This window comes from Lissotriton vulgaris, chromosome 8 (genome assembly GCF_964263255.1).
Source record: "Lissotriton vulgaris chromosome 8, aLisVul1.2, whole genome shotgun sequence".
Taxonomy (NCBI): domain Eukaryota; kingdom Metazoa; phylum Chordata; class Amphibia; order Caudata; family Salamandridae; genus Lissotriton; species Lissotriton vulgaris.
The window spans coordinates 372764553-372778606 of NC_141696.1; the positions used below are offsets into that span (position 1 = coordinate 372764553).

Consider the following 14054-nt stretch of genomic DNA (forward strand, 5'->3'; position numbering starts at 1 on the left):
TGGCATTCCAGCATACAGCCTGCGTAGACTCCAGTTGATCCAGAACCAGGCGGCCCGGCTGGTATATGGCCTTCCACGTTATCACCACTCCACCCCCCTCCTCAGGGAGCTTCACTGGCTCCCTGTAAAGGAACGTTCCCTTTTCAAGACCGGCTGTATGGTCTTCCAGGCCCGCCAGGGCACTGCCCCCGCTTTCATTTCCTCATTAATAAAAGCCTATGTTCCCGCAAGAGAGCTCCGGTCTTCCTCTAAGTCCCTTCTTCAGATCCCACGCTTCACACGCAAAAAGTGGGGTGGGTCCAACTTCTCCACCCTGGCTCCAACATTTGGGAACTCTCTTCCCGACCATCTCCGTTCTGCCACCCAGTATCTTTCATTTCGCAAAGATCTAAAAACCTTCCTCTTCAATCAGGCCTTCCCCGTTTAGTTCTTCACACCTTTCCCTCTTGCCTTCTCCCTCAGTTGCTGAACCCCCCACTAGCGCCAAGAAACCGCACGGTGCACGCTGCGCTTTAGAAATGTTTTGAATTAGAAATTATTGCGTTAAATTCAACCAGCAGGGGGTGTAGTCTGCAACTCGTCAACTTTCCCCTCAAATAGTATGAAAGTGAATTTGCTAAGACATTTTCTGAACTGACTTTTAAAACAGAAAATCTTGTTATATTGTTTTCCTAAAGTGTTGATTTAGTCTGTACATAGCAGAACTGTTCCTTCGTTCAAGAAAGGTGAAATTTCATTTTTTCATGGAATTGCTGACTAACCAGGTGTGTGTGAAATTTGCATAATTTGCTCTTGCTTAATTACACAGAATTTGGTGAAATTTATGCAAAATTGCAAGTTATATGAATTAAAATCTGGATTTTAGCACTAGATTCCTGGGTGTCCTTGCATCCATTTTGGCATGAAAACACAGGTGTGGTGAACAGTAGCCTCTTACGTTCTAGTTGTTCGTGATCCGACTCTCCTGGGAATTTCATGTGATAAGCGCCTAATGGAAAATTTCCAAAATTATTCAAAAATACACCAGCATAATTAACATTTAATCCAGCCTACCCATCTCCATTGAATGAATCAATAACAGATCTTGTTATATAAAATGCTGTTTCGAGTTTTCTCAGGTTCAGGTAAAGAGCATGCACCGGTGAGTACAAAGTTCTCTAGCTTGCTGTCAGATGTCTAAAGCCAGATACACATAGAATGACACATTTGTTATTTTCATTTAGTAGTGCTGGTGGTTTTACATTTCCTCTGTTGTATGGCATACTCCCAAACCACTCCCTTCGAATTACTGCTGTGTCCAGACTCCTAGGAGTCATGAGATGAAATAGATCATTGTGCCAGCGATTTGATCTTATCCTTTGTTCGCCTATTTTCGAACAAACTATACTCCTTTGAGCAAAATGCATTTCCTAACTTCCTTGACAAGCTTGAGCTTGCTTTATTCTGTCGACTTGTGGGTAATTGCATTAGGAGCGAGATGCCAGTAGCAAAATCCATGGAGGATTTCCTTTACTCTTAATAGCTCCTGTCATGAGAAACCTGATGTATCTCAAATCAATACATTGTGAAATATAAAGGGATCCAAAGCTGCACTGCTGACAGCAAATTGGTCACTGGTTACCATGACAATACCCAGTATAGGAAGATAGACAGCATGCTATGTTCCATTACCTAAAGGTAAATTATTATTATCACACTACTTACACACGATCAAACTATAAGCAGCATTTTCTCATAATGTGTATGGAATTTAGTTATTGGAAATGCTGTGTCCCTGGCTACATTAATTACCCTAATCATACTGAATTTTTTATGTACCCATACCATCCTGATTGGGGCCAGTTTTATCCCATTTTGGCTCCTGTGATGCTTTTTCTGTATGTTGGAAAACTAATAGAGACTGGGCATCCAATGGTAGCTTCATAGCTGCAGGGAAACTGTCCATGTTGAACTTTATTCTTAACAAGTTAGGACACCGCTTTGTGGATAAATAGCAAAGTGCCCTTTAGCTGCCTGTATTACGGTAGATACTTGAGTCCCCAAGGTTTGGAGAAAGCTAAACAAAGACTGGTGTATACCTCTTCAGTAGTTAAGATTTAACCCCAGCTCCTTCCTGTTATGTTTTGTTATGTTAGGTAATGTTGATTTGTACTGCTTAATAATCACCTGAGAGGGTATCCAGGCGCTTGGGCAAAGTGTGTAGGTGTGTGGGTCCAAGGTCCATTTAGGAAGAGCCAAACCTTCTTCTTCTTGTGGAACCCAAGAAGGAGAAGACTCTGATGTGTTGAGGGAGGTCGTTACATGTCTTGTACGAGAATGAGCAACCTCCAGTTTTACTTTTGTGGCTGTGGTTAGTGTGTGCGAGTGAGATGATGCAGAGAGTAGGTGTCTAGTGGGTTGGTGAATGCGTATTGGTTGCTCGTGTGAATAGGGAGCCAGTGTAGATTCCTGAGGTGCTTTGTGATGTGGGTGCAGCATGGGAGGTCAAGTATGAGTCTTGCAGCCACATTCTGGATTGTCTGGAATCTGTGAAGGAGTTTTCTGGAGATTCCAGCATAGAGAGTATTGTCGTAGTCCAGCCTCCAGGAGATGAGTGCTTGCATGACAGTCCGTCTAGTGTTCTGAGGCAATCATTTAAAGATCTTTCGCAGCATGCATAGGTTGTGGAAGCATGAGGTGTTCACCGTGTTGACTTGAGCCACCATGTTGAGCTTGTCATCTAGGATGATCCCTAGATTTCTTGCATGGTCTGTGGATGTGGGTATTTGTCCTAGCTCCAAAGGCCACCAGGTGGAGTCCCCTGGGTAGATCTTGTTTCCAAATATCAGTATTCTGTCTTGTCCGAGTTGAACTTCAGGCAGTTGGTTTGCATCCTGTCTGCTACCATGGTCATTGTTAGACCTGTTATCCTTATGGTGGTCTTCCCCCCAACGTCTTGCCTTCTTACCTTCACCTTTTGCTGTATCTTTTTGTTGGAGTAGGACTCTGAGCACTTTACCACTGCTTCACCCCTAAACATGGTGCCATTGCTGAACACTTGATTGGTACACTTATGTTGCCTGTAAGTCACTTGTAAAGTGGTATAGCATATACACAGTGCCTGGAATCTAAATTATATTAGTGGGCATGCAGCACTGGTTTTGCCACTGACACAAGTAGCCTTTAAATCCTGTCTCAGGCCTGCCATTGCACGGCCTGTGTGTGTGCAGTTTACTGCCACTTTGACTTGGAATTAAAAACTGCTTGCCAATCCATAAACCCCCCTTTTGAAAATCTAAAATGGTCGCATGGACAAGTGGCCAAGAAGTCACCTCTAAGGTAGGCCCTACGTAACCCTATGGGCAGGGTGCTGTAGAATTATAAGGTTGGACATGCTCTTTTAACGTTTTATATGTCCTGGTAGTGTCAAACTGCTACATTTTTTTTTCACTACTGTGAGGTCTACTTCTCTCATAGGCTAGCATTGGGAATTCCTTAAAACTCATTTAAACTGTAATTCCTGATTCAAAAAGAGTAACTGCATCATGTTTCATATCTTTGGAATGGTAATGATAAATCATCTTTAATGGTAAAGTTGAATTTAACATTACTATTTTAGAAATTACACTTTTAGAAAGTGGATATTTCTCTGCTCTTAACATTGCTCTGTGTGCCTGTAGCCTGTCTCCAATACATGTCTGGGCTGGGTGACAGCCACAGTTTGTGCATTGCCTCTAGACAGCCTCAAATACAGCAAGGGTGGGTATGACAGAGGTCTCCCCTTTATTCATCTACATTCTGATAGGCTTCTTGGGCAGGAAGGGGGAGAGGGAGATGACACATCTGAATAGGCTGTGTCCTATCCCCACACCAAATTTGGCAGAAAGGTAGTTGTTGGTACAGAAGGCACCCTTTTTTGTTAATTGGTGTACATCCGTTCAGTAGTTGCAGAGTTATTTAAAGGTTTTTCAGACATACAATGGGGAACATGGAGGATTTACGACCCGTCCAGAGCTCTTGTGCTGAGATCTGATTGGCTGCCAGCACTTCAAACAGGGATGTTCTGGCAACGATCTTGTGACTCGGTTGAACCAATTCACAGGAAAAAACGAAAAAAAGAAAATGGGGCAGGATTTGTGAATCCCAAACGAAAAAAAAGCAAACATAGGCTCCCCTGCTTCGTTTTGAATTGGCCCTCTAGTGGGCCAGGTCCTGGGTGCATGTCCAAAATATGTAGTGGGGGGGTATGGGCCCACCTCCTAGTATCCCGGAGCCCATGGTCCCAACACTAGAAAGTGGGGGTGAGGCCGGGGGGGGGGGGATCCCCGGGTCCAAATTGGCGGGGTGCGCAGTCCCACTCCCCTTGTTTGTTTTAAAAAAAGAAAAAGGCTAGGCCGGGGGGCGGATGGGGTCTCCGGGACTAAAATTTGCCCAGGGAGTGGGGCCACGTGGCTCTCCTCTTTCATTCAGAAAAGGCCTTTCCCTTGGGAATGGGGCCTCCGGGGATGAAATAGGGGCCACACAGACCCCCTGGCCTAATATAAAAAAAAATTGAAAAATAAGGGACCAGCAAATCATCGGAGGCCCTGCCCCCTTTTACCACCACTCTGCAAACACTCCACCTGGAGCACTTCTGATTGTGGCAGACGTCTGTAGGAACCTGGCTCTGTATATACTATACCAAAGTGAGGTATAGAGTCCAGTGGAACCACAAAGGTAGGCATAAGTAAAGTTAGACAGCACCTCACTCTCTATTTATGGTAGTGTGGTTGAGCAGTAAGGCAGTATCAGAGGACAGTGTTAAGCATTTGTTGTACACACTCAGTCAGAAAATTAATTCACACACTCAAAGACTGAACTTCAAATCAATTGTTGTTGTATAAAAATATTCTTTTAGTTATTTAATTATCTAGAACCAAGCAAGCCTGGCACAGTTAAGCAATTTGCAGCTTGCAAACAGTTTGAATTGTATTTGCATATGCACTTTGTTTTTGGTTGTAGAGAAATGCAATACTTTGTAAATACAGTCCATAGACTTGAATGGGCTTTTCAGTAAAATACTAGGTAAGTTACTTTTTAAATTACTTTTCTTACTCAGAGTAGTATACCTGGATACTACTTTGGGACATGTCCTGTAAACAGGTAAGCAAAATCATTTTGGTTAAATAGTAACATTTTAAAGAATTTCTTTAGGTTTTCAAACTCCACACTTAGAAACTTTTTCAAGAAAAAAACAGTCAATGTTATCCTATGGAGGAAAATAGTGTTATCGGTTTTAAGGTACGTATTTGGTAGTGGGAGTTGAGGTTCTGGGGGTAGACTCAGGGGTCCCCCAGAGTTAAGGATGCACCTCGGCGTCACTAAGGCAGCCGGGTGCAGAGTGCTGAGGCCCAATGTTATCCAATGGGAGATAAGGGGCCTCCACTTGGTGGTTGCTGATGAGCAGGCCAGTTGGTTGTGGGAACAAAGCACCTAGGCTTTAGCTCAGAGCAAATGGGGAAACAAAGTAGCACCAAAGGTGCACCCATAGTGTGGCACCAGGGCGGCCGGGTGCAGGGTGCTGTTTCGACATCGGGCGCCTTGTTGTTTGCAATGGGGAACCTCCGGTTTGCAAAGGCACTGCAGGCTTGGGGACGCAGGTCTTCAGGGTGCGACCACCAATTTGAGAGGTAAGTTGGGAAGTTAGGAGTTGGTTAGGCAGTGTTGGTTTGGCCACCCAAGGCGTGGGGCGTCGGGTGCAAGGGTGCCTTTTGGGGTCAGATCTTCTTACCAGCTCCTGGTCGCTGTTGGGGGGACCTTCCTGGTTTAGGCTGCAGGCATCGGCTGGAGTCTTGGGGCAGGTCAGGGGTTGCCATATCTCGGGTTAGGATTGCGTGTGGGCCCTAATCGTGGTGTTTACCCACTCGAACTCAGGCCGTAGATGGCGGGTGCAGAGTGGGGCGGATCCACGTTGTCCGGCAGGAAGCAGAGGTTGCAGATGAACAAATCCAGTGTTCACAGGAGACACAGTTTTGAGGTTGAAGGCAGGCAGGTCTTCCGGGGTTTTCGAGGTTGCTGGCTGCAGGACACACCGGGATATCGCAGGTGCAGGTTTGAGGTGGAGACAGGCTGGTAGGACTGGGGTCAAGTCACTGGGCGTCTTCCTCTTGTTAGCTTCTGCACAGCTGTTCGGTCCTTCTTCTTCTCTTGTAGTTTATTTTTGTCTGCTTTTTGGTTCAGGGCTGCCCCCTAAATACTGTATTTAGGGGGCGTTTTAGGGGTCTCGAGGTCAGTAGCCAATAGGCTACTGACCATAGGGTGACTACACCCTAGATGTGCTCACCGCACGTGGGGAGTGTGCACAATCCCTAATCCTGATTGCGGAGTGCCTGCCATCTGCAAGATGGCAGGCACTAAAGAGTGGGCTTCACCTCGCCTCCCCCACCTGAGGGGTGGAGTTGGCAGATGTGGGCACACCTTCTGGGCTGGCTAGCTTACCCTGCCTGTCTTCCCACCGAAAAAGAGGGGAGACAGGAGGGGGGCCTGCTCCTAATAGCAGGAGAAGCTGGGGGTCACATTACAAAGGCTGGAGAAAAGGGGGGGGGGCTGCTGCTGTTCGAGAGCCCGCTGCTGCTACTGCTCGAAGAGCCAGATCTTGAGGTGTCAATTGGGTTAGTTTTGGGGAAAGAACACAGGCCCTGGGAACCTGATTGGTAGGGACCCAGGGCACATCAAGTCAATAGTGCATCAGTAGTCTGGCAAAAGGTGGGGAGGTTACTGCAACAGAAACCCACTTTCCTACAACATTCCCCTGGCTCCACTGGGACCTTGGGGGGCCAACAAACCCTCCTGTTACCTCCAAGCCTTCCTGTTACTTCGAGTAAGTCCCACAGAGAATGATTGCTGGGCGGGCCTCTGAGGCCAGGCCCCTTTCTCCACCATTCTGCAAACGTAGCTACTATTTTAAAAACATTAGAAATTCACTTTAAAAAACTAAGGTTATTAGGACATTATAGTTGGGCTCAGATTTCACTCAAAAGAAACCAGTGAAATTCAGCCGTTATAAGTACCTGAGCTAACTATAACTTACACTCCCACAATGCACTGCCTATGACCTCACATATTACATCACTCATGGCTCTGTGTGCCTGTCGGCCTGTCTCCAATTCCCCTCTGGGTGCTAGGTGGATAGCTACATCTGTGCATTCCAGATAAATGGCCATAAACTAGGGGCTCAAAGGAAACTGCAGACCTCTGACTCTGAGGGGCTTTCTGGGATGGTTGCATGGGGTGGAATTCACACCTCCATTCCAAGAGACAGGAGCTTGGCCCCACTAAAGATAGTGATCAAACTCCCAGGGTAGGATGGCAGACACGACACAATTTAGAGAGGTCCTTTTCATTTCAAAGGTGGCCTTTTGAACTGAATGAATCTAAAAAGGCCAAAGTGAGTATAACTACTTGGGCTCTGGCCTCCAAAAGTAGAGACTCTTTTGGATTTGGAACCATGTGACGCTGGTTCGACGCTGGGATGTCGACATGAGGAATCATGAGGCCAGGAGGGACTGCAACTGGACTATCCTCAGACTTGTGGTGGTGAGGAACTTGTGTTCCAGGAAGGGGACTATCACTTGGTGGATTTTGCCTGGATGTTGTTGGCCTGTAGCTATGTGCCAACTGTCATGGCCCCGGTCCCTAAGTTCTCTCCAAAGGTCAGTTGGTTTGCCTCCTGTCCACAAGATCCCAGGGACACAAAGTATCTCATAATTTCCACAAGATCGAAAGGACCGCACGGGTTGCGGCAGAAACAGGTGGAGTGATTGTGGTTGGGAGAAGGACCGTCCTAGTATACACCATCATTACACTTTACAGAGGTGTGTGCTCATAAAGATCAGCAGCCACCTGAGGTGCTGGGAAGTGAGGAGTCCAACGAGTGCAAGGAAAGCTGTTAGAGTCTGAGAGGCCTGTGCTTGCAACCAAGGGGACCTGTGCTAGCTTGCACTGTGGAGAGGGTGCTGTCCGAGGGTTGTTGGAGGAACATGAGCCAGGCGCTGAGACTGTCTTTGACCGGAGGGCAACAGTACTTGACATTGTGGTCTCTGTCCGATGTCGCTGGCTTCCTCTTCCTGGACCCACGCCACAAGGTTCTTTGTTGTTCTTTGTTGTGGAGAACAATGTGATGAGGTCCAAGGGGTTTTGTGTGCCTTGTGGGCAGCTACTGCTAACATTCGGGGCTACAGCTGTTCACACCTCCACTTGAGGGAAAAACATTTCCTTCGACTTGGAAGTGCACCAGCTTCCTGGGTCACAACCATTTGTCTACAGGGGGATCGTTATCTGGCACTCGTGCAGGTGCCGCCAGGCATCTAGAGGTCTTATCTGGATGAAAAAAAACTTAGGTTTCTGTGTTAGGTGGTTCCGACTGTCTAGTCAACGGGGGGTCAGCAGGGGCAATCTGTATTGTTTGCTAGTGTAGCTGAGTTACTGGGCGCTGGGTCACGAGCCCTAGCCAAAGACCTGCAACTGTCTGCCTGTTCTGCAAATGGGGAAGTTCAACAATTGCAAATAACTGTAAAGTGTATATACAATGTGTATTTCATTTTGATGTCAATGGGGTAGTTCAACACTTGCATATAATTGTAAATTGTGTATACAATGTGTATCTTGTTTTGATTTAGGTGTGTGTGTAACAAAGGCAAGTATATTATACATACCGTGTGGAGTCTTTTTGTGGTGTACGCAGTGTGTTGTGAAGGTGGTGTTGTTCCAATACTTTACAGTTGGGCCCTGAGGGTAAGCCTGACTGCTCGGTGCCAAGGTATCCAAGGGTGACTCATTCTCATTCTATCTGGAACAGTGGATTGTGACTGGTTGCAATGTGGCCAACCAGCCCAAAACCAATGGGTCTAACAAATATATAGTTCTAGAACCGGAAAATAGAATAAAGGTAGGGGGGCTTGATGAGCTCTACCCTGTGATGAACCTTCTGTGACTTGTTTGTATATTGGACCTCCAGATTGGCTGACGTAGTTAGGAGGCAAGAAAATGTTATTGGAATTAAAATGTCAGTAATTGCATTCTGCTCACTGGCAGACACTGGCCACATTAATATGCAACATCAAGATTATGCCCTCTCAGTGGTTTAATAAAATAATATTTTTGGGCCATATGTATCAAGAGTTCGCAGAATTTCAGCGTTTGCGATCGCAATTTGGCCTAGTGATATATATGAAAGCACAACTGTCTCGCAAATTAAGGAATCGCCAATTGCAATTCCTTAAATGGAATGTATGAAGCACCCACGTTGTGCGAATATGGCATAAGGAATCGCAAATTACCACCAACTACAGGTTGGTGGTAATTTGCGATTTCTTTTAAAAGTGCACATTTTTGCATTTTTCAAAGTGGCATGTGGCGCACACACATGCCCTTAGGGCATGTATGTGTGCCACATGTGCACCCATGCTCATTTCAGGGGTGGAAAAGGGTGTCCTTTTGACACCCTGGCACACTTGAAATTGCATTCTCAATTTGCGATTCTATAATTGGGAATTGCAAATTGAGAATGTCTTCCCTTTCATTCCTATGGGCCTCTAGGCCCATAGGAATGAATGGGTAGGTATTCCTTAATTGCACATCGCAATAAAGAAATATGTAGGATTCGCAAAATGTATTGCAAATCCTACATACATAGCCTTTTGCGATTCTCAAATAGCGATTCTCAAAAATGTGTTATTTGAGAATCGCAAAACCTAACATTGATACATATGGTCCTTAGTCATTGGGGAATGAAAGCTTACATCTGTAAATCGCATCAATATGGAAGGCAAACTATTTTATCAATGCACAGTTCAGAAGAATTTCCAAAGGCTGGAAAGCAACACTCCATGAAAACATGATATGAAAAAGATGGAGTTTGATTTCATGGGAGCAGTGCAGGAGAAGCGAAGGGAGAGACTAAAAACCTGAAAGAACCATTTGGCAAATAAAACAAACCAAACCTCTGAGTGAAGAAAACTTCAGCACAGGATGCTATGGAAAAAAACCCACCTATGATTTTGATAAATTGCATGTCAAGAGTGTTAATACATCAAGAACTACAAGATAAAAACTCAGACTTTGTAGAGTCATTACTCATTCTTCTTGCTTTGATCTGGTTATGTTATAGATGTGGAACCTCCTCGAATCCAGTGCCCAAGTGTCAAGGAGAAGTTAGCAGAACCCAATAAGCTGACTGTACGTGTGACCTGGGAAACTCCAGAGGGCATGGACACTGCAGATGGTATTTTGACAGAGTAAGTACAACTCCTCCCAATGAATCATTAAAGCTCCCTTTCCTCTCTGTCATACTTATAAGTAGGTAGGTCTGGCTGTCCCCAAACATAATGAGATAAAATTAGCTTTCAAGACTACTACAGAAAGGGACCGTGAATCAGTTTAGTACAGACTTTGAGTTGTCAAAATATGCATGCTTCCACAGAAAGAGTGCTTATCCTGCTGGCAGCTGTGATCATTTCTTTATCCAGCTGTATGAACCATGCTCTCTAGCAAGCAAAGCTATTATGTTTGACCTTCGGTCACGTATATGCCACTGTAATAGATAGCAAAAGGAAAAAATGATGGGCGGAATGCTGAACAATGCAAACATTCACCCCAGTCACAAAGACCTGGGTTTAATCCATCGTTCTTTTGCTCAGCATGCCACCCCAGTTTGGACCCAGCCATGTGGAAATCAGTTTTGACCCTGTTCCTCATGGGAACAGTCCAGTCCAAACTTTCAAGCCAGGTCCTCCCTGGACCAAAAACAAGCATTGTGGGACCGGTTTTGGGGCATCACCCCATATCAGCCAGGCTACCTTGAATCCAGTGACGCAGTGAGCAATTTTATTACACAAAACTAAACATTAACGTTTATTAATATTAAAAAATGCTTTTTCAAATTTTTTAATTAACCAACAAAACTTTAAATATTCACTTTCCTCAATTTGTTTGAGGTGAAATCCTTCAGGATATCTTGGAAGTCTACTTTTTGCAAGACGTCGTATTCAGTGGCCATAATAGCAAGTAAGCTCAGTCGTTTTTGTGTCATTGAAGATCATTGACAATTTTTTATTAGTTTTAACTTCGAAAAGGTGTGTTCACCAGTAGCATTCGTGATTATGAGACACCTATAAGTTCTTAAGCCTTATTTACATATCATTTGGAAACGTTGCTTACACCATATTTTCAAACATGAGTTTGTACCATTGCGATGCTGGCACTTTTTCACCAGAATCTTATAACTGTGATCTCAAATACTTTAAATGAATCATTTAATCTGCAAACTCCAACTCGATGTTCTCAGGATAATTCTCTCTAACTCTTGGGGCAGTTTATTAATTTCGGTGTCAGTCTTTGATGAGAACTCAATGTGGACCCCAGATAAAGAATTAACTTTGTTAAATGCTTCCACACGACGGGAAAGCTTTGCAATAACTTATTCAACATCGGTAGGTAAGTTTCAATCTTGAACTTTTCTCTTCCTTGAAGCACAACCTCTTCCACATCACCATTTTTGTGATGTCTTTTTCTCACGCACGCACGCCTGCTTGCATTAATATATTGCACATCGATTTTCTCATTTGCCTTCCTCTCGTGGTCATCAAACATTTCTCTATGTGATGATAAAAAATCGAGAAGTGATTTCCAAAGACTGAAGGCAGTTTCAAGTTCTATTGCTTCGTTTTGTTGGGATTTTTCGACTCCTTTGATCTGATCTAGGATTACAGCCTGGAAGCCTACCACAATGACATTTTCCTATTTGAACCCGTCATTTAGCAGATATTTGACCTTGTGAATTGTCTCTGGTTTCTGATTCACATCTTGAGCAAAGACCTGCAAAGCCTTCTGAAGTCTGCTGAAGCAGTGGGATAACGCCTTGTTCGCATAAGCTCTTGCACACCCCCTTGTGCCAGTCATTCTTTCAAAACTTGCTGACGTTCGGCATCTTTGTCCTCAAGATATTCGAGCATAACCTCTCAACAGTGGGTTGATGCTGAGAAAAAGTTGTACATTGCTTGCACAAGCCCAAAAATTGATATTGCTTCCATGCAGCCTTCTATAGCACATACACCAACCAAATTGATCGAATGTGCTGCGCATTGAATGCAGTGTGCAAGCTTATTAATCTTGGCAATATACGCTTGATGACCATTGTAGCACCCTGGCATGTTTGCTGAATTGTCATAAGACTGTCCTCTCTGGTTTTTGATTTCAATGCCGCATTTGAATAAGAAGGTCAAACTGTGGTTGCTAGCGCTTCTCCAGTGTGGCTTGCTTTGAGGTTTGAAGGTGGGAAAACGTTCTACCACTTAACCATCTGACAATCCAACATATCTAAGCTCAGAGAAAATTACTTGGCTTCCTGGAATTCCTTTACAATAACTCCGCGATTTACTCTAAAATTCCCAAGTAGGTGATATTAATTTGAGAACCAAGGTGTTCTGTACCACTGTGAAAAGCTAATCCACGTAATGGGAGGAATTTGATTACTACCACTACTAGTTGAAAAACTTTGATCTGGTATTCTTTTTCTTTGTTGAACTGAATTTCCAAAGAGCAGATGATTTGACTTTGTGTGCATTGTCTACTGATCATTGTCTGTACACATGACCGATGTGTTACTGTCCTCGAGGCATTCTTCCAATCTGAAAATCTATCTGATAATTGAGTTTGGCATATGTGTTTCACCAAATAGGACCCTGTCGGGTATTGGGATCGCTACCAGTATGGAGGGCAGACAAAATGAATGAGGAGAGGGGTGATAGGGTTCCAAACGTTTATTTATTCTACGCATGTGTCACACTGTTCACACAACAGGTCTCCTGGTTGGGTTGATCCCGTCTTCACCAGGACTCTTCTTGGGCGTGGGGGTTCGGTCTTGGTTTCACCCTTTTCCCAGGAGTCGGTATCGGTTGTGGAATACTCAGGATATGCAAAAAGAAAACAATATCGGGGTCAATGGTTAGGAAGTATATACTTCCTGACTCAGGGGAACTGGAGTGAGCAAAGTAGTCACTGCTAATTCAACACCAAGTGGACCCCGTCGTGACCTCCCTCTATACCGCAGCCCTCCCTCTGCCGTGCCCCGTGAACCCCTGGACTTTTGCCCGTACCTTTGCAAGCCACCCCCCTCTTGGAGGGTGACTGGGTGAGACACAGTCCGGTAAGCCACCCGGCTTGATGTCCTCCTCTGCGGCAATGCCTTTCGACTTAGTGTCTTCCTCTACGGCAGCTTCTCCAGACTTGTCGGGTATCCCGCTTCCGTCTTTGTTTACTGTCCACGCCACGCACTCTCCTCCTCCGGGGACTCCAGCTTTCATCTTCGGCCAGAGGCCCGGCTCTCTTGTGTCGCCCACCTGCTCCTCCCATAGGACAGCTTCTGGCAGCGTCATGGGCCACGCCCCCAAAGATTCTTCTTGGTGTTTCCCCTTAAAGTGCTTCAGACCTGCCTGCATAGAGGGCGATATGACGTCTGTAAATGTCCAGTCAGTGTCAAAGGGTAACAAGGTCTGCAGTTCGTCATCGGATTCGGGACAACAACATGGGAAACAGTACACATTTCCACTGGACAGTGAGTACATGAGCCATTCTATTTTGATTAGTTCACCTCTTCAATTTTTTTGAAAGACCATGGCACGGGGAACATTCTTTTTACAATCTTCATACTGCCTTCTTTAAGCCGAAAAATCTCCATCAAAGTGTTGACTTTCTACAGGGTCTTTATTACACCAAAAATTCTGCACTTCATTGGTGATATTTTGCTATTACTCAATGTCATTTTGATAATCTGGTACGAGGATATTTCTGTTCTGAAGAAGTAACCACTGCACAAAGCTGGCATCAGAGGACCAGCACTTTTCTGGATTTGTTCCCTCCTGACAGCCTGTACCCAGTCTGTTAGTCTGGTCTCCTTCTTCTTGGACACCATCAACCACATTTGCAGAGCTCCACAAGGATCCTCGCTCAGCCCCACCCTCTTCCATGCCTTCTTCCTACGCGCCCACAGAATGAAACTCATATCCTACATAATGACACTCAGCTCATACTCTCCCTCT

At 45.0% G+C, this 14054-nt stretch overlaps 1 protein-coding gene across 2 annotated transcripts in view; it reads left to right on the forward strand.

Annotated features, from left to right (window-relative positions):
* SRPX (sushi repeat containing protein X-linked) overlaps nucleotides 1-14054 on the forward strand; it is a 401322-nt gene that overhangs the window by 267172 nt on the left and 120096 nt on the right. For both annotated transcript variants that reach the window (XM_086934154.1, XM_086934155.1), the window contains one exon: nucleotides 10127-10253. In XM_086934154.1, the coding sequence (XP_086790280.1) occupies nucleotides 10127-10253 (127 nt within the window). The remainder of the gene's footprint in view (nucleotides 1-10126; nucleotides 10254-14054) is intronic.